Below are 22,799 nucleotides of genomic sequence, written 5' to 3' on the forward strand. Positions count from 1 at the left end.
CAATCCTTTAGAGCCTCCTCGCTCTCCTTCGACCATCTCTGCACTTAGCGGGTGACTGCTGGCACATACACAGGGACAAGGTGCACCAGGTTGTGATCTGATTTTCCCAGGGGAGGGAGAGGTGATGTATTGTAGCCTCTCTCTTGTTGGCATACAGTAAGTCCAGTTTTCTATTGTCTCTGGTGGGGCATGTGATATACTGGTTGAAGGTGGGCAGTGTGGAATCCAATGATGTATGATTAAAGTCACCTGTTATTAAAAACAGGGCTTGTGAAAACCGTGTCTGCAGTCTGCTGATTACAGAGTGGAGAGAGTCACAGGCTGCCTCCGCATTAGCTGGGGGGGGGGCATACAGCGTTATTCCCTGGGGAGATAGTATGGTTGCATGCTAACGGCCAACAGCTCAGTGTCTCTGCTGCATAGTTGTTCTTTCCCAGTGATGTGCCCAGAGTTACACCATCTGTCGTTCACAAACACTGCCAGTCCCCCTCCTTTCCTCTTACCGCTCTCTTTTGTCCTGTCCACCCGCGGTAGCTGGAACCCGGGCAGCACCATGTTCGTGTCTAGAGTTAGCGGTGTTAGCTCCTCTCGAATGTAAACAAAGGAGCCACGCACTGAGTCATCAAACACGGGTGAAAAAAGTAAAAAATACCAAACAATGGCCAAAATTATCATGAAACGGTAGTGCATGGCGTCCGATTTAAGTTATAAAGACTAAATTAAGAAGTAAGAGAATAAAAAATAGAAAAATAAGAAAGAAGCTCAGAAATGAGCAGAGCTGTCGTAAGAGGCTGCCACTCTCCTGGAAGTAAATATCCAGAATTCTCACTAACACCAGGAAAGCAGAGCATATCACACTGGCTCTTAAACACACTGGTTTCCTGTACATTATAGGATTGATTTAAAAATATTATTACTTGTGTACAAAGCACTAAATGGTCTGATTTGCCTAAACATTATAAGGCATCCAGACCCTTGAAGACTCAAGGTTTACTTGGTGTTCCCAGAATAAAGACAAGGCAGGTGACCATGAATAGGACAAGTGGTTACAGATGGAATGGAATGTACCTAGTGATCACATAACCCTAATACTGACTGAACTTCAATGGCTCCCCATCCCCTAAAGGACTGAGTTCAAGATCCTTTTACTTACTTTTAAAGCTCTTCATAAACTTGCTCCCAGTTAAATGTGTGACCTCCTCCTTTCCTACTCTCCTTCCCAGTCTCTTCACTTTTCTTTACGTTTCTATTTAGTGTTACTCCTGTCTGCCTCAGCACGATGGGTTGTAGAGCCTTCAGCTGTGCAGATCCTAAATTATGGAACTCCCTCCCTCTCCGTAGTCGTCAGCTGTACTCTATTGCAACATTCAAATCACATCTCAGAATTATTTTAGTACGTTTTTTTCACTCCCTTGACCATTCCCATTCTCCTCCCATTTCACTCGTGTTCACCATATGTCTAGTCCTGCGCTTTTGTACTGCTGTTTTATGTTTTACCCCCAGGTCGACAAAATGATGGTTGTGAGTTTCTGGAATGATTATTTTGAGGGGTTGTGAGCTGAAAAGTTTGGTAAACCATCGTTTAGTGGATTATCCATATATGGATATATCCATATATATGGATGGCATGTGCTTGTTTGTGTATTGGGGGGAGAGTAATTCTGATATTGTCATATGTCCCAACATTTTCTAATTAAAATGTTGCATATAATTTTTTAGACATCACCCAGCCCTAATTGGTATCAGTGAGTACTAGATAGTGAGCATTGATACTCATACTTGGTCTGAAAAAAAGGTATCATTACAGCCCTACTCTGCAGATGTTTGCTTCAAGAATCGTTAGAGGATAGAGGAAGACTACTTCTATAACTCCACGTTTATGGGAAAAATACTGAAGGCTAAATATTGGTCCTTAAAAAGATCTACTATATATTAGTCTTCAAAACTTTGTACCCCATTGTCCCACAAAAGTCAACATTGCTTGCACTATGGTTTATTGGAAAACATGCACATTTAGGACACATCATTTTAAATGAAGTGTTGAAATAGTGACAGACTGTCTGCTTGCACCAAGCATCCATCCATCACCGTAACTTCTTAAACCCAACTGGGGTCACCAGAGCCTATCTCAGGAACAATGGGCACAAACAGGAACCAACCCTGGGCACTCACCAACACACCACAGGGCCAATTCAGACTCATGAATCATCCTGCTTACACTTTTGGACCATGGGATGAAACTGGAACCCCTAGAGGAAACCCACATGAATACAGAGAGAACATGTGAACTCCACACAGAAAGGACCCGGGACCAAACTCAGGCCCTTCTTGCTGGGAAGCAGTAGCACTAACCGCTGCACCACTGCACAGCCCTGTACCAGCCATAGTTAGTTAAATTTATGGTTAATGAATGGTTAATTCATTCGACACACTGTTTCAGAAGCATTTTGAGTAATTAAGAGTAATTTTCCCTTGTAAGTAGCCTCCAGGCTAGGTTCCGAATCCCCTGTGATCCTGAATAAGACAAGCAGTTACAGAAAAGGGACGGATGGATGGATAGATGGATGGATGGATGGATGGATGGATTGATGGAGAAGGATTTTTGTTTGTATTTCCAGGTTTCTGTAATGGCTTATTTTGATTTTCATTCACGTGTGATGACAACATTTTTAGGCTAAATATTTAGTTTGCAGCTTATTTTAAACTTAGATGAACTCCTTGGTGCCATTAGCTATAACTTATAATTCATCTCCAAAAGGCCCTTAACGTTGCCTGCTTTGCCTGTGGTCTGTACCGTTGAAACATAGTGCAGCACCTTTACGACCTTCCTGTTGTAATGTACCCCTCTGGATTTAGAACCATGGTGACATCAAATGTGGAGGCATTGCCAAGTTCATGGTCGCAAGGAACCCCGTAAGATGAGGGTTGGGGAAAAAAAAAACATAAAACACTTAAAATGTGATGATACCAAAATTTTTAGCTGTTGATTGCTGATTTACGTTTCGATTGAACTTCATGTGTGTAGTGAACTATGTGAGGTTGCATTCCAAAACGCTCAGGTAAACCTTAACACGCTCAGTCTACACCCTGCTGTGGAGGACGAATAAAACTAATATTTACAAAGTGAGAACAATGGTGGAACAGTAGCAAGGCCTTCCTTGTTTATTCTCTATTGTTTGTACTAATTTTGAAATCAATCAGCTATTGAGACCCATCACCACCCACAGTCTAGCCCTTGCTCCTCCAGACAAAGGTCATAGTGTATGTCTGCTGGGCTGCTGCAGCTGGGGGGGGAGATGATGAGGAAGGAATGGGGAGCATAGCAGAGGAGTGAAAGCAGGAAAAGGACAGCAGGAAGGAAAATATTCTTATTAAGAGGAAAATGAAATGTCGAAAGCCAGCTCTGATGAATATGCATTGGTTCAGGACTTTGAAAAAGAAGAGTGAAAGAAAGGCTGAATGAAAAGAACTGGGTGAGGTGAAAATTAATTTTTAAAATAAAGAAAATACAGTGGTACTTCAGAACTTAATCCGTTCAGAACTTAGATTCAAATCCTAAAAATAAGAACATATACTAAACACATCTAAGCACATTTATCAAAACAGTAATTTGTAAAGTAAGAAAATAAATGTATCCAAACAATGTGTAAAGTTTAAAAAAAAAAAAAACAATTACGTCATGCATTTTTTTCTTAATGGCTTCCAAAAGGATAAAGAATGTACCCCAACACTACCAAAGCCATGCCCCAACACTGTGCCAACACTAGACTATGCCATGTGATCCATTGTTTATTTTTCTTATTCTATATTCGTTAATTTGTTCATAAAGTTTTAGGTCGTAACATTTGTACAATTATTATGTAACTTTTTGGTGAGCAATGGCTACCAAAATGATAAAAAGTACAGTGCATTACCTGATACAGTATTTTCAATAAATAAAAAAGCACTATCACCAACAAACTATGCCATCACAGCGAATGTGAGGCTGAGACTGAAGCGTTACCCTTTGTTGCCGCTGAGAGATGCGCCGCGTAAAACATTTCCCCGCGCGTACAAGTTATCTTAGGTCGGTGTTCACGGTTTGAGTTCTAGGTAATTTTTTTTTTCAAACCGGTTGGTTTGACTTTAAAGAAACTGAAGCAGTATGTTCTGTTAACTAGCTAACTAGCAAATATCTTCTGACTTTATTTGTTAGTTATTTAGTATTGACACTTAGTAATGCTTATTAATGTATGATTTGTTAGCTCATTAAGCATTTCAGTATTTACCAATGTTCTAATCATTAGTGAATGCAGTAACTCATCATGACTCAGGCATTAGTTGAACTATTAATGTATGCTTATTTGTGTACCAGTATTTTAATGTGTTGCCATTTTATTTGCATAGAGGATTTTCACAAGTAATGTTTACTGCAAAGTCAACATTTGTAAATGTTAATTACATATAATAAAGATCTCAAGCGATTAACTGCAAAGTTTGGATCTTACTATTATTAAATAATTAAATAAGCACTTGATTATGAAGTGACTGCATAGTGGTCTCTGGCTGCTTCGGCTCAGCTTCTGTCTACCTAGGAGCCTGTCACAACACTATGACCAAATCCATAATTTAATTATGCAAGTAAATAAATCTTGTAAATAAATGTAAGTAAATCTTATTCTAAAACACTAGAACATAAAATAAATACAGGCTGTATAAGCAGGTGTAGAAGTAGATGTTCCAGTTTGCTGTTTGTTTGCTGATGTTGTTTTGCTGTAGTTGTAAAGAATGAAGATGTTAACGATTTGTTTTCTGCATTGTGGTACAGCTTGCAGTGTTACCATCCACAATCGCTGTCGGGATACTCTACCTAACTGTGCGAAGATGAAGCAGAGGGTAAGAAGAATGAGGGCTTGGGTGGTGGGTTAGTATAAGATCAAGGTTGGGCTTTGGTGGTGGGTTAGTATAAGATCAAGGTTGGACTTTGGTGGTGGGTTAGTATAAGATCAAGGTTGGGCTTTGGTGGTGGGTTAGTATAAGATCAAGGTTGGGCATTGGGTGGTGGGTTAGTATAAGATCAAGGTTGGGCATTGGGTGGTGGGTTAGTATAAGATCAAGGTTGGGGAAACACTAGATCAAATATTTATGGATTTTAAAATAATATTAACATGGTGGGAGAATGGTAGCAGTAGCTGACGATGGAATTTACTTGTTACTCCAAGTAGTTTATATTATATTTATATTGAATAACACTACTGTCAGACTCATGGTCTCTCCTGCATATATGTTGGCAGCAGCAGAAACTGAGCCTTGGGAGGAACAGCTCAGCCCTGCAGAACGTCACCATGAGGACCAAGAGTGAGTTCCTCATCCTCTGTCCTGTTCTCACTTCTTTAAGTATGACTTCTGTCATCTACAATCCTTTCACTTTTAATCTTTTGTACAAGAGTACAGCTGTTTTATCCATCACATACTTAAAATGTACAACTAGATGTTCCTGTATAAATGGGGTGGCATATAGCTCAGTAAATTGTGGATCTGTGTCATGGGTTCAAAGCCCATAGCCAGCAGAATAGTCATATCATTGGGCCCTTGAGCAAAGCCCTTAACTGCAACTATTCCAGTGACGCTCTCTGATCCGCACTTAAATGTCATTTTTGACCAAAGTGTCTAATAAAAAATAAACATCTATATAGAAACTGTTAAGTTAAACTTGAAACTTTTGTTTTTAAAAGCAGTAAAAGTAATATGATAACTGTTTTGAGAATGAGTAGCACAAAATCACCTCTCTGGTCCCTCTTTCTTCATTTCTTTTTGGAAGAGGTGTGAAAGTTACACGTGTTTAAAACCTTGTTTTGTGTCCCCACCTTCACATGCAGCCCCAGGGTTAAAGGAGAGGCCCAGCTCAGCCATCTACCCAGCAGACAGCTTGCGCCAGTCCCTGCTGGGCTCCCGTCGTGGCCGCCCTGCCCTCTGTCTCTCCAAGAGCGTCTCCACCAATAATATCACAGGGTGAGCCAGCTTAGCAGGTGGAGCTGCGTGAGGCTGGTGGGATGGAAAACAAAGTTACTGCCCTGATCAGAGCCTGGAGCACACAAGTGCCTTACATGATGTGGTGCTTTTATGGAGTGTCTTTTATTTATGTTGTTACATATCCTTTTCTGTATTGACCTACATATTAACTGCAGTACAACTCCAAGTTGCTATTGTGTTGTCATCATGCATATAAAATGCTTTAGTTGTTACATAGCATATTTGTATGTGTATAGGAACCTCAATGAGGACTCCAGCCTGGGGTTACGCAAGATTATCTCCCAGTCTACAGAGTCACTTAACTTTCGCAGTAGAGCCATGTCCATGGAGTCTCTCAACGATGAAGGTGAGCAGGGAGGATGTTGCATTGGGGGCAGAGATTAACTCCAGGCACTCTAAACTATGTGAAAGACATAGCTGAGAAGTTTGAAAGTGAGAAGTAATTACCAGAAATTACCCCCAGAAATGACCTTACCACATCTCAGTGGTTGGTATTGCTAAATAGCATCTTTTTTTATTGGTTTTGTTTGGTATTCTGGCTTTTTCTTTCATAATAAACCATTTAGTTTTACTCTGGATCAGTAAGGCGCCAGTTTAAGCACTAGATGAAAATTGGGGCTGAACAGGTTTAGAATATTTGATCTTCCACAACAAAACAGGAACTGAATGAAAGAAGAGCTCAGAGTACTGCTGACTCGCTGCATCCGTCTTTCCTCTCCTCTCCTTAAGGGGAAATGTACTACACCTCCATGCTGGAGGAGCTGCAGCTGGAGGGCCGGGACTTCGAGGCAGACTCATGGAGCAGGGCAGTGGACTCCTCGTATCTGCAGACACAACGGAAAGATGTCATCAAGAGGCAGGACGTCATCTATGGTGAGCTGTACCCTGAACCCAGAGGCACATTAACATAGTCAGAGGCCCCTGGGCATCAGCCTGGGTGAGCCCATGCATTAAAGTGCCTCTCCCTGGGCCGCATGCAGTATGCCATTCTGCATTACTCTTTGGATCTTAGCACTTGTTAACTAGTAGCTTTTCAGAATGTTCAGCAAGCCTGTAGCTAGTCCACATACTGAAGCTTTTGTGTGCTCTGTGGGTTAGGACTCTGAGCCCATGATTGGAAGGTCCATCCCATGGCTACTGGATTTTCCCTTTGAGCCTTTGAATAAGACCCTTAACCCTACTCTATCAAATGTATATCCATCCATCCATTTTCCAAACCGCTTATCCTACTGGGTCGCGGGGGTCCGGAGTCTATCCCGGAAGCAATGGGCATGAGGCAGGGAACAACCCAGGATGGGGGGCCAGCCCATCGCAGGGCACACTCACACACCAGTCACTCACACGCACACCTATGGGCAATTTAGTAACTCCAGTTAGCCTCAGCATGTCTTTGGACTGTGGGGGGAAACCAGAGTACCCGGAAGGAAACCCCACGATGACCCAGGCGGAGACTCGAACCCGGGTCCCAGAGGTGTGAGGCAACAGTGCTAACCACTGCACCACCATGCCGCCCCCTCAAATGTATATCACTTTGGGTAAAAGCATATTCTAAATGAATAAATGTAATGTAAATGTAATGTCCCACACACTCTTTCTCCCTCAGAGCTGATCCAGACAGAGCTGCACCACGTGCGCACACTGCGTATCATGGAGGGTGTGTTCCGGCGTGGCATGTTGGAGGAGATGCAGCTGGAGCCGGGGGTAGTGCATGCCATCTTCCCCTGCCTGGACCGGCTGCTGGGCCTGCACACACGCTTTCTCGGTCAGCTGCTGCAACGCCGCAGCCAGAGCCTGGCGCCTGGCAGCACTAGCAACTTCATCATCCAACAGCTAGGGGACCTGCTTGTGGAGCAGGTAACATTGGCCTGTGGGAAGGAGGGAAATGCATGCTGGGAAAGAAATGTAGCTGTAAAATGAAGGCATCCTTTAAAGCAGGGGTCTCCAGCTCCGGTCCTGGAGAGTTATCGTCCAGTAGGTTTCTACCTGGCTTCTGATGAGCCACACCTGTTCTCAGATAAATACTAGGAACAGGTGTGGCTCATCAGAAGCCAAGTGGGACAGAAAACCTATTGGATAGTACCTCTCCAGGACCGGAGTTGTTGCCCCCTGCTTTAAAGAAACAACTAATAATTGTTTATAATTCTGGGCGGCAACACAAGTTTGTCAGAGAGGGAAAGACATGGTCCGCCGAGGAGCCTGGAAAGTGTGTGAGAGTTCCTGCTCAATACCGTGTTGGACTCACTTAAACCCACATGTTCTGTTGGCCCAGTTTTCGGGCCCATTTGCAGATGAGATGAGGAAGGCCTATGCTGAATTCTGCAGCCGGCACCTGAAGGCTGCCAAGCTGTACAAGGAGCTGCTGGCGAGGGACAAGAAGTTTCAGCACTTCATACGGGTGAGGGAGTGTGTGGGGGGTTATGTGAGTGCAAAAAAAGTATTATATATTCATGTACACTACTGTGTAAAAGTCTTAACAAATAAAATGTTTAAAGCTATTTATCTGGATAGTAAGTGTATGTTTGCTCAAAAAAACTAACATTTTATTATTATTATTATTATTATGTCTTTTAAATGTGATTTTAATACCTTTTATTTAAATGCGTTCTGCCTTTGTGAAGCACTTTGAATTGCATTGAATTGTGCTATATAAATAAACTAGCCTTGCCTTGCCTTGGAACATATGGAAATTAAGAGTAACAAAAAAAAAACTACCAAGAACTACTTCTGTTCTCCGAAAAGTAACCGATATCTTGGTAGATGGCTAGTAGAAGATCGCTTCAGTTCCCAACCCCAGCCATTCCATGTATTTATTCAATTTTACCACTAACTCAATTAATGAATTAACTTAATTAGTTAAACAACTGAAAGTGGTATTGATTAGTCAAACAAGGTGGGATAGTCAGGCATGAGAAATTTCCGACTTTTGACGGAAATCCGATTTTTTTATTGCCAAAAAGTTGGGTCCTGAGATTCATGCAAATCTGCAATAAAAATAATAGGGGGTAGGATGGGGGTGGGGCCAATCTCCCTAGCCCCGTTTTTGATTGCCAGATCAAGCTATGAAGTCCAACAGACGCCTTGTAATAGGCGACCCAACGGCGATTACATGCCGAAGTCGCATCACGAACACTCATAATTTATGCGTGATTACGTCGAATACATTCCCGCCGAAATGGAGTTCTCAATCAGCACGATAGTAGCATGACCTTATTAGGCACTGAAGAGAACCACGTAACATATCGTCTGCACGCATGGCACCGTGGGACTGCATTCCATAATATTAGTTTTTCTTACGTCAACTATGATTGGATGAGCACTTCGGCACTAACCAATCGACATGATCGGTCCAAACGGGTCACGTAGTGAATCCGTGTGTTAACTTGCATTGTCATGCATGCAGTCGCGATCATCTGTTATTGTGATTTAACTTCTAGTTAAATATGTGGTGGTTTCTACCTGTTCATACACCCGTCAATGAATTGGAGAAGTCTGTGAAGAATAAATTCAGATGGATGTTTTTGTGTTTTTGAATTCCAGTAACTTTCAAGAGACCCTGGATATGATAGGGACTGTTCTTGATGATGACCTTTCATTTTTGCTCTTATACATATTTACAACATTGATGGTACTACCAAGCCAGTTCCCCTTGCATATACATTCAAGTGCATCTAGTGAGTCTGTAAAATGAGAAAGTTATTGATCTGGAGGAGTTCTTTGATCTGTATGGTTGATCTTCTCGTATTGTGACTGTTCTTTGTTCTCCATCAGTGATAGATTATGAACTGAAGCTGAGGAATGTGTAATCTGTGCCAATTTCATCATTGAAATATACTTAAAATCACTTCAAATAGACAGGGAATTTTAAAAAATTTTCGAACTCGAGGGGGGACACCCCCTTCAAGCAACCCCCACTCGGGCTTCGCTCTCGACTCGTCTGCTTTCGGCAGACTTTCCTATTTTTGTTCTAGGATTTGTTCTCATGCCTGGATAGTGGTGGAGTCACAAAATGCATTGATTTATTGGTTGGTTACTGCAAATACTGGGGTGACTGTAGGAGAAATGCTAAGCTGACACACTTTTATAGACAAATCATGCCTGTAGTTTTACACCAACATGATGATCATTTATACATTATTTTCTTTGACTACCCAAGATGTTTGCAGTGTACTGTATATTATTATTACTATTATAATTAGTTTTGTGAAAAACACTCACTGTCCACTTATTAAGTACCCCTAGGGTTATTCCATGAAGCTGGATTAAGGGAAAGTCTGGCTCATTTAAGTGGGAGTTCCGTTCCATCAACGTGTTTTAAATGAATCCCAGCTGAGCTACCATGGTAACTTAGGCGAGTGAACAGGTCTGCTCCGGACCAGGTTAACTGTCTCATTTAGTTAAGGGTTGTCTCAAAGAATGTCCGACGTGTGGGAACAGATTCCCAAAAGATCGTTCTGTCAGACCAAATTCTGCACTCTCATTACTCATGTCATGTAATAAATATATAAAGCCTATAAAAATCACATCTCAGCATTCCAATTAATTCCAAAATAATTAAAATAAAAGTGTACCCATATTGCCAAGGTCAAACATGAAATGCAATGAAATGAAAAAAAAAATCTGTTAAAATAATATGAATAATATGGCCTCTCAATCAGTCTACATCCACACCAGCCCTCCACACAACAGGCTCCCCACCACTGGTGTATACTCTGACATGCTTTGCTATATGCTATTGCTGTTCGTTCTGACTTTAAGCATGATTTCCATCCACTTCGGCAGAGGGTGAGTCGGGGCCAGCTGCTACGTCGCCATGGTGTGCAGGAGTGCATTCTGCTGGTCACCCAACGCATTACCAAGTATCCTGTCCTGGTCCAGCGCATCTTAGATAACAGCAGTGGTGAGGCTCCTTGTAACCATGGCACTATGCAGTCCATATCTAGGCTTGTGATTACGGTGTTAGATATTCAACCCAATTAAGATTCTGATCCAACCTGAAAGATGATTTTAAAATATGGACAATGCTGATTTGAAAAATGCTGTTAATATTTTATTTGTTCTCAGTTTTTCCACTTGGGGGCGCACTACAGTGCTAATGGGAATAAAATACACTGCTCAAAAAAAGAAAGGAACACTATTTAATCAGAGTGTAGCATCAAGTCAGTTAAACTTCTGAGATATTGATCAGGTCAGTTAAGTAGCAGAGGGGGTTGTTAATCAGTTTAAGCTGCTTTGGTGTTAATGAAATTATCAACAGGTGAATTAGAGGGGCAACAATGAGACGACCCCCAAAACAGGAATAGTTTAACAGGTGGAGGCTACTTCTCTCCTCATCTTTTCTGACTATTTTTTGTTTTGCATTTGGATACGGTCAGTGTATCTACTGGTAGTATGAGGTGATACCTGGACTCAACAGTGGTTGCTCAGGTAGTCCAACTCCTCCAGGAGAGCTGGACTGGGCCGTAGAAGGTCCTTAACCCATCAGCAGGACCAGCATCTGCTCCTTAATGCAAGGAAGAACAGGATGAGCACAGCTAGAGCCCTACAAAATAACCTCCAGCAAGCCACTGATGTGAATGTCTCTGACCAAACAATCAGAAACAGACTTCATGAGGGTGGCCTGAGGGCTCGACATCCTCTAGTGGGCCCTGTGCTCACTGCCTGGCACCATGGAGCTCGATTGGCATTTGCCATAGAATTCCAGAATTTGCAGGTCTGCCACTGGCACCCTGTGCTTTTCACAGATGAGTGCAGGTTCACCCTAAGGAAATGTGACAGACGTGAACATTGTCAGGCTTCATACAAGCACTTGGGGGGCATACAACCTACTGGGTATGATTTTGAGTTGCTGCAATGAAATTTCGCCAAAATGGACTAGGCTGTCGCATCATTTTCTTCATTTTGATTTTCTTGGTGTCTTTGAATTCAGCCCTCTGTAGGTTGATAATTTTCCTTTTCATCAAATGATGTGTGGCATCCTTTTGATCCTAACACATTACCTAGTTCATATCAGTATAGATATCCAGCATTATTTTCTTTCCCATTGAGATCTGATGTGTTTCCAAAGTGTTCCTTTAATTTTTTGAGCAGTGTGGTGACAATTGTTCCTCACCATGGTGAAGAATCCAACGGTTTGCAAGGACAACTGAGAACACTCAAAATGAATGAATTGCTGATGAAACTAAAGAGACAGCAGTTAATTTCTGTTTGGAGCTATACTGTAAGAGCAATGATGCAACGATGAAAACCATCTGCCTAATTTCCAAAGCAATTACTGTACTTTGTACTGTACTTTGGGATGACCTGCCTGCTCAAAACTTTATGGCGAAAACTGCCCCATGTCTGAGGAGAAATGCAGCTTCAGACATGAATTTAGACCCTGCCTGTATTTTGTGTTTTTCCTATATTCATCATCACTTGGTAAATAACTGCTTAAGCTGCACTGGATGTCAGATAAGAACATAAGAACTATACAAACGAGAGGAGGCCATTCGGCCCATCAAGCTCGCTTGGGGAGAACTAAACTAATAGCTCAGAGTCGTTAAAATCTTATCTAGCTCTGATTTAAAGGAACCTTTAAACATTTAAAGATGTAGGTGCCTGGCATCTTCTTGGGCTACTCAGAATGTACCATGCTATCTCATTTCTTGCATGAATGTGACATTAGCCTCCTACACATGGATTTTTTGGGTTCAGCCTTCAGGATTGGACTGGGTGCAACATGGCCCATTACCTAGATAGAGTGTGACACCCCAAGTTTATTTGAACAGCAGATTGCACTCTACTTGTGCAGAAGTCGGATGATGGAAAGTAACCTGGTCTACTCCCCCATCCCATGCCCATAGGTAGCCAGCAGGAGGCCTCTGCTCTCAACCAAGCGCTAACGCTGATCCGGGAGTTGCTGACTTCTGTGGACCAGCAGGTGCTGGAGCTGGAGCACAGCCAGCGGCTGCAGGAGATCCAGGCCCGGATGGACCCGCGGGCGGAGGCCCAGGTGCGGGGTGGAGGGTTGTTCCGCGTGGCCGAGCTGATGAGGCGGCAGCTCATACACGAGGGAACGCTGCTGTGGAAAACCGGAGGATCCCGTCTGAAAGGTGGGGAGGGGGCAGAGTGTAAGCTGGGCATGAGGGGTGTACGTGTGCAGTGTGTGCATCATTGACGCTGCCCTACCTATCTCTGCTCGCAGATGTCCAGGTCTTACTGATGACAGATATCCTGGTATTCCTGCAGGAAAAAGACCAGAAGTTCATTTTCCCCTCCCTGGTCAGTATGACCTGATGAGCACAACCTCTCCTGCTGGCTGGCCATATCCTACAGTTCCAGCTGAATAAGCCCTCTTGGTTTCTGCCCCCCCCCCCCCCCCCCCCAGGACAAGCCACCCATCCTGGCCCTGAGGAACCTTATTGTGAGGGACATCGCCAACCAGGAACGTGGCATGTTCCTCATCAGTGATGCCGCCCCGCCAGAGATGTATGAGCTGCATGCATCTTCCCGGGACGACCGGAACACTTGGATGAGGCTCATTCAGCAGGCTGTTAGCAGGTGGCTGATGTGATTCCTTCACACCTGTTCACACGGCCCTGTCACTCACAGTGTGAGCTGTGCATTTGACTCTGTCTCTCTCTTTGCACTGCAGCTGCCCATCCAGGGAGGTTTTCCCACTGATTGAGACAGAGAACAAGGCCCGACTACGAAGACTCCGAGGTCTCAGACTCCATGTCTGCTGTTCAGGGCCGGCTCAGTCCGTTCCTGGGCCTTAAACAAAATTTGATTAACCAAATTGTTATTCGTCATCTTCCTTTCCATTCTGACAAGCTGCTCAGATGCCCTGGTGGCCACTGAGCCCCAAGCAACCACTTAGTTTGCTTCTGCCTTGTGCAGGCCCTAATACTATTCCATATGAATCTCTCTGTAGTTTCTCCTCACTTTCTCTGTAGGTTAACCACAATCTCTCTCTGTCCCACAGCTGATATCCAGCAGAAAGACCGGGAGCTGCTAGAGCTTCTGCAGGAGAGGGTGACCCTGTTCTCAGAGCTGGCAGAGGTGACAGGGGTCACCCTGCCTTCCAGTTCCCAAAATCTCTTCAGAGCAGACAGTCCCCAGGCCCCATGTGGGGAGAAGCTTTTGATGGAGGCCATTGCAGAGGGTGCGTGAGTCAGAGGGCTTGGACAACCTGGGGACAGATGGAGTACTACTTACTCTAAATAAATCTGGACACAAACAGAAGATTATCTCATAAATCAGTAGTCAGTGATTGCAATGTATTAACCCATTTCTGCTTTTTATATTGAGCACACAGAAATGATCCCTATAGAGAAGATTTAATCCAAAATGCTGTAAAAACCTATGGATAGTAATGTTGAAGCTCTCTCTCTCTCACTGTCCCTCTCTCTTTCTCTCGGGCACTCAGTGGACAACTTGAGTGAACTACTGATGGGCTCCATTGCTGATGGTGTCCAGCCACCTTGTTGTCCCAACAGTGACCTGAACCACAAGGGGCAACTAGTGATCAGTGAGTGTCAGTTGCTTTGTTTAACAGCTGCATTAATGTAAGGCCCCACCCCACTACCCCATTTTTTTTACTTTTTTTTTCTACAACTAATTCATTATCCATAGCTGTTATTAATATGCTTCATAATTACCAGTTCCCCCCTTTTCTCATTGACAGATGGACAGATGTTGTCCATTAATGGAACACTTGACAGCCCATCGCATAAGGTGAGGCTGAGCTGTATCATTAGTGATTCTGATTTCCAGCTTATGTTCTACAGGCCACTTTGTTTATGTGTATGCGTGCGTGTCTGCATGTGGGTGTATGTGTATGTGTGTGTGTGTGTGTGTGGGTTATGTATATATTCCAATGTGGGGACCAGAAAATGTGACTAAAACCTTTTTAGCGTTTTGGGGACCTCTTCTTTGGTCCCCCCAAGTGGAAACTGTATTTTATAAAATTCAGTGACTGTAATCAAAAAACTTAAAAAGTCTGTGTTGTTACTTTTGGTGAAGGTTAGGGCTGGGTAGGGTTTTTTCCACAGAAATGAATGGGGAGTCTTTACATGTCGTAATATTGTTTTGTATTTATCTCCACAGGACAGAAATGGGAATCAGCTAGAGGACAGGGCCTTGAAAGAGGTTTGTTTAGCCTGAATGGCATTGATCACAGTTACTGTAGATACACCTTGTTTTCATTGGTAGGTAAAACTTACAGTAGGAGTTGCCATAGTTGTGCTGCCATAAAAAGTTGATAGGTACAGTACACACTAGTGGCCAAAATTGTGGAAACACTTTCAATATATAGAGATTGCAGAACTTTGTTCCAATTACTCTAGTTACTTATTTAATCATCCAGTGTATGATATTTGTTAACATTCTTTGCTTATAAACATTAAGGCCAATATTCATGTTGTAATTTTTAAAGCGTAATGCCAAAAATGCTAGGTATTTTCATAATTTTGGCCACTAGTGTAGACTTTAAGACTGTGCTCTTACTGTGTTATGCTGTGTGATGCTGTTTTCCTTTAGGAGGTGTGTCGTAGACTGGTGAACCTCAGTGCCCAGCTGCATGCTCTACAGGTCAGTTACTGCTCTACTCAAATGAGTTGAATTTACATGACAGTAAATAAATTTCCTAAATATGAGTAATGGTCGTCACAAGGGTTGGTCATCACAAGTGAAAATAACCTCCCAGGAAATCTCCCAAAGATTTAAAAAAATATATAAATAGCGTATTTCCAAGCTGAGTCACTTTCCTTGTGCTGCTTTAAGTGGTTTCTGCAGTAGTAATGGGGAATAATGGAGTTTCAAGAGCTGATCTCTCTTCTAACAGATCCTATGACCTGTCGTCCTGCCTTTTTACTTACAAAATGTAGATGCATCCACTCACCTGATCATAGTGGGTCAGCAGCACCAGGCACGTTGCATGGATATGAATCCATTGTTTGGCACACATTCACATGTCATGGATATTTTAGAGGTGCAAATTCACCTGAGAAATTCTGCCCTTGTAGGCACTAACCATGTGGCCTACCCAATTCTTTGCTTCTGTTTCAGGGAGCAGTGATACGCCAGGACTCCGTGGTGGAACTTTGCCTTCAGGAGGGCACAGTCTCTCCACTTGTCCTGGCTCCAAGCACAAGCACAGACAAGGGACTGACCCAACTGCAGCCAGTGCAGCAGCAGCACGGCGTCTCACAAGCAGTTCAGGTGAGAACCAGCACTATGAGACTGAACTGAAGAGGACCAAGGAGGTACTAAGATGCTAAACTGAAGCAGGACATGTTTGGGCCAAAGGCACAGTTTCAGCTCAGGGGGGGTATTTTCTGTACGTCGCTTAAATCATCCGAGATCAGATGCCTCATCTTGGATGAGTTAATGCCGGTGAAACTCATCTGGGATAAGTCAGTTTTTCAAATGCAGCTGTGTAGTAGATTAGTCTAGCTGGATCCATTCATCTGAGATGATTGCGCGTGCCCATTCTGCTTGAAAAGCCCATATATATAGAGTCTAGAAAACCTGATCCTGGCTTCCACAAAATGTCAAAGAATAGTTAGGGTTAGGGTTATTGTATTTATCACTTGAATGTAGTATTACGTTTCCAATGTTTCATTATTATTTTTTTGGTCATAATTACCAATGAAATACAAGCATTACAAGTTAAATTGAAGTACAAACACAACATTTCATTCAATTTATATATATGTGTGTGTGTGTGTGTGTGTGTGTGTGTGTGTGTGTGTGTGTTTGTTAACTTTATGTATATGAAATGTAGGAAATCTGTAATATTTATAAACCATTCCTTTTGAAGCTAATAAGAAGAAGGCAGACAAATCCTTTGAGAGTTCTGGGTAATGAGAATATTAGTGTGATTTTTAAATTCTTTATAGAACTGGAATTTTATTGAGTATGCATTACCTGCAACGGCGTAAAACGCCTCTTTAATTGCCTGCACTCGCAGGAGTCTGGGAAAAACAGTTGTGAATTGCCTGGCAAACTATACTCTTTGATACATTTTCTGCATCGCCTACAGTATACAAAAAAGTGCCACTTGTAAAATATTTTAAGGCAATGCACAGTGTCCGTGTGGCTGTGAGAGCCCGACTTCACCTAGTTGAACTTCTACTATATGGAGCTAATAAATTTAGGATATAATATTCTCCCCAACCCCCCCCCCCCCCCCCCCAATGGATGGATGGATGGATTGATGGATATAATATTCCATCTCGGCTGAAGTGTTATCTTTCAGAATATCATCAGGCAACAATACAGGATCTTGCTGTCTCAATGTGAAATGCCCATCTTATTATTTGTGTACTGATTACAATTGGTCACTCATACATGAATGGCTTATACATCCTGACCAAACAGGTTTTGTCAAGGGTAGACGCTCAGCCAATAATACGCGTAGACTATTGAATGTTATAGACTACTGCTCCATTAACAAATTATTTATATTATATCTCTAGATGCAGAGAAAGCATTTGACAAAGTAAATTGGAAATTTCTATTTGCAGTTCTACATAAATTTGGATTTGGTTCATCCTTCATAAGCTGGATTAAAACACTATACAGCTCTCCAAATGCACGTGTTAGGACAAATTAACTAATTTCTCAAAGCTTCCGTTTGCAGAGGGGCACCAGGCAGGGCTGCCCGCTCTCTCCCTCGCTTTTTGTTATCTTCATTGAGCCACTAGCAGCGGCGATTAGACAAAATGTAGATATTAAAGGAATTCAAACAGGAAAAATAAACCATAAGATAAGCCTTTATGCAAATGACAAATTACTCCTTCTTATGAACTCACCAACCTCTCTTCTTAGGACAATATCACTTATAGATAAGTTCTCATCTATATCAGACTGTTCCGTCAACTGGAACAAATCAACAGTTTTGCCTTTGAACTGTAATTTCCAAAACACAACTGCTACTCCGTTGCAGTCGGGTAACCTTAGATATTTAGGCATAAATTTTTCCACCAGGCTCTCAGACTAGGTACAGATGAATCACATTCCAGTATTAAAAAAAGTAGAAGATGATCTCATGCGATGGAAATCTCTACCTATATCACTCATGGGTAGAATTGCCACCATTAAAATGATGGTCCTGCCTAAAATCAATTACTTGTTCTCACTGATCCCTAATAAACCCTCTATTGCTTGGTTTAAATCACTAGACTCAAGCATCTCATAATTTTTATGGAAGAACAAACCATCGCGAATAAGCTTAAAAACCCTACAAAAAGCTAAGGTAATGGTGGTCTAGAACTACAAAATTTCTATCACTACTTCTTAGGCAACAGATTGCAGTATTTATCAAATTGGATTAAATCAAGCTCAGTAGACAGTCCATGGCTAGACTTAGAACAAGCAATCAGGGCAGAAGTACAAATCTCTGATCTACCCTTTATAAGCCCTAGCATTAAGCGTTATAACTGTTTTAAAAGCCTTAGTATTAACACGTCATTGACAGCCTGGTGGGAAAGTTTAAAAATAACTAGGTCTGCACTTATCCCCTATAAACTATTTAATCCATTATTCAGGCGAGGTTCAATCCGAATTAGCTTAATTTAGAAATACCTCCATGGGTACTTTTGAAATCTCTCTTGCCCCAAATTATAATCAAAATTGTATAAGTTATTGTCAAAAGTAGATGACTCAATTTCCCTCCCAACCTCAAAATGGGAGCAAGATCTATCCATTGATCCAGAGCAAAACTTTTGGAATCAAATATGTTTAAACACTTTCAAAATGAGTAAAAATCCCAACTTACAACTTGTACAATACAAAACTCTCCATAGAATACACTACACAGGACAAAGGATGTTCCAAATGGGCCTTATATACTCAAACCAATGACTCAAGTAACTTTGTGGAGAACTACATGCATGCAATATGGTCCTGCACACTGGTGCAGAAGTTCTGGCAGAGGATATGTGAAGATCTATCAATATGGTTTAATTGTCATATCCCAACCTCACCCACATTGTGCATTTTAGGTGATGCTAGTGAATTAGATATGGCGGGTAGCGGGGTTGGGGTTGGGCCCTCGAGCTATGGACGTCTAGTGGCTTCTTGGGGCTGGGAGGCTGGGGGGCTGTGGCTGCTGTCTTGTAATGTCTGGGTGTCTGCCCTGGCTGGTGCTGGTAGGGGGGGAGCTTGGGCGGGTGCTGCCTGGTGGTCATGGGGCGTTGGGTTTGGAGTGCTGGTGGTCGGCAGGAGCCGGCCCTGGACTGGGTGGTTGGCCTCTTCAGTGCGGGAGTCTGGCCATTTCCTTGGTGGGTGCCTCCCTGCGCCAGGGTGGCCTGTGCTCCCCCCGGGGTGCTGCTGGGGGGTCGGGCCATGTCTGGGCATCCCTGCGTAGTGTTGGGGGTGGTGTGTCTCAGGCCTAGGCTAGTCTGCCACAAATTTGTTGTCGAGTGAGTGACTGTTTGAGTGCGGGCTGCCATTCGGGGATGGGGGGGGGTGAGTTTTGGCGCTGGCAGTGCCCTGGGGTGTTGTCTCTCTTTTGCCAGGGGGTGAGTAATCTGCCCCTCTCCCCCCTCCAGCCCCTCGCCCCCCACATTCAACAACATGCCACGCACACATGTAGGACCTCGGGTTGGCATATGCAGTGCATGCTACAGTGGGGAGGGCCATTTATATGGCCTTATTCACTGTGCTGCACGGCCTTCTGCCTCCCCCTGTTTTAATTGCACTTTAGTCATCACATACCAGTATACACACAGGGCCTTGGGGGGGTGGGGGCACTACTCAGAGGCTGGTGATATCACTTGCCTCTGTGCTGCTGCCGCCCCCCAATTTTATACATTGATATACATTGAGGGTCTTGATGGGGGGGTGATGTGGAGGAGAGCTGTTCACAAGCAGCGCTCCTCTACACTTCCCCCGTCAATTTTAAACTCATCTTAGTTTCTCAACAGTAATACTCACCCCTTCACTACATACAGTCACATACATCTCCACACGCATCCAACACTCTACCTCTCACATGTGCAGGGGTGCGTTTGCGGTGTGTCTGTGTGGATGGTGGGGGCCTGGGTCCGGGGCTTGCTGCTCCGTCCTGGGTGCAGTTGGTCTCCTGGGCATGGTTGCTGGCCCCTTACCTTGGGGTGGTGGCCTGGGGGGCTTGGGCCTCTCCGGCGTGGGTGGGACTCTCTACTGGGGGATGTTCGGCCCGCGGTCATCTGGGGTCCTAGGGGCCCTGGCCTTGGCTCGTGCGAGAGTGGCCACATCCTCGTGGGGTTTGCTGCTGGTTGCCTCTGGTTCTCTCACAACGCACGCACAAAACACACGCACACAACGCACGCACACAACGCACGCACAAAACACACTCACAAAACGCATGCACACAACACACCCGCGTACACAATCCTGCATGTCGCCTACACAATTGAGCACGCATGTACATATTACTTGCACGTACCCCTCCAAGCACACAAAAAGATTTTATATGCTTGTATAGTTGTGTTACTTTCTTCACTCTTTATTTTTGTTTGTGTTCCTGAATTTATCAATTTCTGCGCTTCTTTCAGATGCTGTTGATCTTTTGCCTTTCTTTCTCCTTCCCTTTCCTTTACAGATGCAGCAATTGGAAATTGTGTTTTCTACACTACTCATATCACTCCTGACTTATGTTTCTCACTTACTCTTTTTTTGTTCTTTTCTTTTATTTCTTTTTCCCCCTCCTAATCTGTCCCTCCTCTTTGGCCAGCTCAGCCACTGCAATATTTTACATGTGCTAAAAATGAAATAAATAAAATAAAAATAAATCGATCAACATGAGGGGCCTATACAGAGCTTATAGAGCCCCTCATGGTAAAGCAAGCATGTTTGGCACAGCAGTGCATTCAGACCATGATTTTGCTTGCTGCCGGACAGGACAAAAGGAAAAAAAATGAATGGCGAGGCCATGACTCCATGACACTGATTACATGTGCAAGCTAATCCTTGTTTACACAGAACAAACCTGCTCCAAGCAGGTTTGAGGATTTGGATGTGCCGCTATGACAACACATCCAACAAGAGTTTCGAAAAACCAATAGATCTAGGATCATGCCAAATCGTCAACAATTACATCCGGCTAAATGAGTAATCCATGTACGAAAAATACCCTCCAGGTTGGTTTCGGGATCAGTCCAGGTTAGTGTCTAGATCAACTTTGACATGCTTTAGGATATGTCCAGTCATATATAAAGATTAACTAAGGTGTCACTCAGGATCAGCCAAATCATGTGTAAAGATCAACTCAGGTTTTTCAGGATCAGCCATGTTAGCAGAGATTCAGAGTTTTTTTCCCTGTCGCTTCTTATACAGGTCCCTCCGCATGGCCAAGGAAGCAACATTAAGCTCCTACCTGTTTGTCCATCACAAGAAGGCCCCGGTGTGGCAGCAGAGCCATTGGAAAAAGGAGATGGCAATGCCCCCACCCAGCCTGGCAGCCCAAGGGGTTAGTGCAGCAAAAACATTTCACCCTATAGATACATTTAACTCTATATTCAGAACAATGTTGTTTGTCCCACCCAATATTTTCCAAGATTTTGCTTTCAAAAATATGAATGAACTTTTAGCAAACGATTTCATTAGAAATGCATTATGATATAGTATGAGATCATTTAGGATAATGTGAGAGGACGGATTTCACTTAGTCACGTAATGGATATGTCCCTGTGCCCCCAGTACTGAGAAGACGGGGGAGGTTATGCTGTTGGATCAACCGTTCCATTACCCTAGTATAAACTATATTATTTACCCTAGGTAAAAAATATTATTTTCACATTACATTACTTTCTCAAAATTAAACATTCACGTCAAAAGAATCAATATCTCTGTATCAATCTGCACACCCCACAATACATATTCAGGCTCTTAGTCTATTGCCAAAAGCGGATTCGGCATTAAACCTTATAACTCCGATACCACGGTAAAGTTAGCTTTACATATAGTTTTCTGGCTGTTGTATGAACAGAATCAAGCAACAGATTTCCACATTTCGTTATGGGCGAATTTTAATTACTATGTCAGTGTTTACAGTTGCACTTCACACTCAGTAGGCCTTGCTGTCTTAGAGGCCTACAATCGCTGATGATGATTAGTCACAGTGCAGTTTCTAAATTATATATAAATGTATAAAAATGGGGCGGCACGGTGGTGCAGTGGTTAGCGCTGTTGCTTCACACCTCTGTGTCGTCGTGGGGTTTCCTCCGGGCCCGGCTCCAGATCCCCCACAACCGTGTATAACAACCTGTTTCAGAAAATGGAGGGGGCGGCATGGTGGTGCAGTGGTTATCACTGTTGCCTCACACCTCTCGTCCCAGGTTCGAGTCTCCGCCTGGGTCACGTGTGTGGAGTTTGCATGTTCTCCCCATGTCGTCATGGGGTTTCCTCCGGGTACTCTGGTTTCCCCCCATAGTCCAAAAACATGCTGAGGCTAATTGGACTTGCTAAATTGCCCGTAGGTGTGCATGTGAGAGAGAATGGTGTGTGAGTGTGCCCTGCGATGGGCTGGACCCCCATCCTGGGTTGTTCCCTGCCTCATGCCCATTGCTTCCGGGATAGGCTCCGGACCCCCCGCGACCCAGTAGGATAAGCAGTTTGGAAAATGGATGGATGTATAAAAATGCATAATCTGATAAGTAATGTACATTGTACTGCATCCATTCAAAGTACGAAGAGTAGAATTAATTAATGGACTAATGACTTTAAAACTGAATAGCTGTCACTCACTTACAGTCATTGGTAGTGAATGGACACATTGCAATTCTTAATAAAAATATTAGGTTTAGTTCCACTGGGTTCCA

At 43.3% G+C, this 22,799-nt stretch overlaps 1 protein-coding gene across 2 annotated transcripts in view; it reads left to right on the forward strand.

Annotated features, from left to right (window-relative positions):
- LOC125724453 (rho guanine nucleotide exchange factor 2-like) overlaps positions 1-22,799 on the forward strand; it is a 68,934-nt gene that overhangs the window by 42,806 nt on the left and 3,329 nt on the right. Inside the window, exons 3-21 of one of the 2 annotated variants that reach the window (XM_049001145.1) lie at positions 4,808-4,875; positions 5,274-5,337; positions 5,859-5,991; positions 6,249-6,358; positions 6,742-6,885; positions 7,616-7,866; positions 8,282-8,407; positions 10,792-10,909; positions 12,855-13,103; positions 13,196-13,272; positions 13,379-13,551; positions 13,646-13,713; positions 13,976-14,155; positions 14,420-14,521; positions 14,678-14,727; positions 15,100-15,141; positions 15,532-15,582; positions 16,060-16,212; positions 21,316-21,448. In XM_049001145.1, the coding sequence (XP_048857102.1) occupies positions 4,808-4,875; positions 5,274-5,337; positions 5,859-5,991; positions 6,249-6,358; positions 6,742-6,885; positions 7,616-7,866; positions 8,282-8,407; positions 10,792-10,909; positions 12,855-13,103; positions 13,196-13,272; positions 13,379-13,551; positions 13,646-13,713; positions 13,976-14,155; positions 14,420-14,521; positions 14,678-14,727; positions 15,100-15,141; positions 15,532-15,582; positions 16,060-16,212; positions 21,316-21,448 (2,292 nt within the window). The remainder of the gene's footprint in view (positions 1-4,807; positions 4,876-5,273; positions 5,338-5,858; positions 5,992-6,248; positions 6,359-6,741; positions 6,886-7,615; positions 7,867-8,281; positions 8,408-10,791; positions 10,910-12,854; positions 13,104-13,195; positions 13,273-13,378; positions 13,552-13,645; positions 13,714-13,975; positions 14,156-14,419; positions 14,522-14,677; positions 14,728-15,099; positions 15,142-15,531; positions 15,583-16,059; positions 16,213-21,315; positions 21,449-22,799) is intronic. The other variant, XM_049001146.1, reaches the window with a different exon arrangement.

This window comes from Brienomyrus brachyistius, unplaced genomic scaffold, assembly GCF_023856365.1.
Source record: "Brienomyrus brachyistius isolate T26 unplaced genomic scaffold, BBRACH_0.4 scaffold56, whole genome shotgun sequence".
NCBI lineage: Eukaryota > Metazoa > Chordata > Actinopteri > Osteoglossiformes > Mormyridae > Brienomyrus > Brienomyrus brachyistius.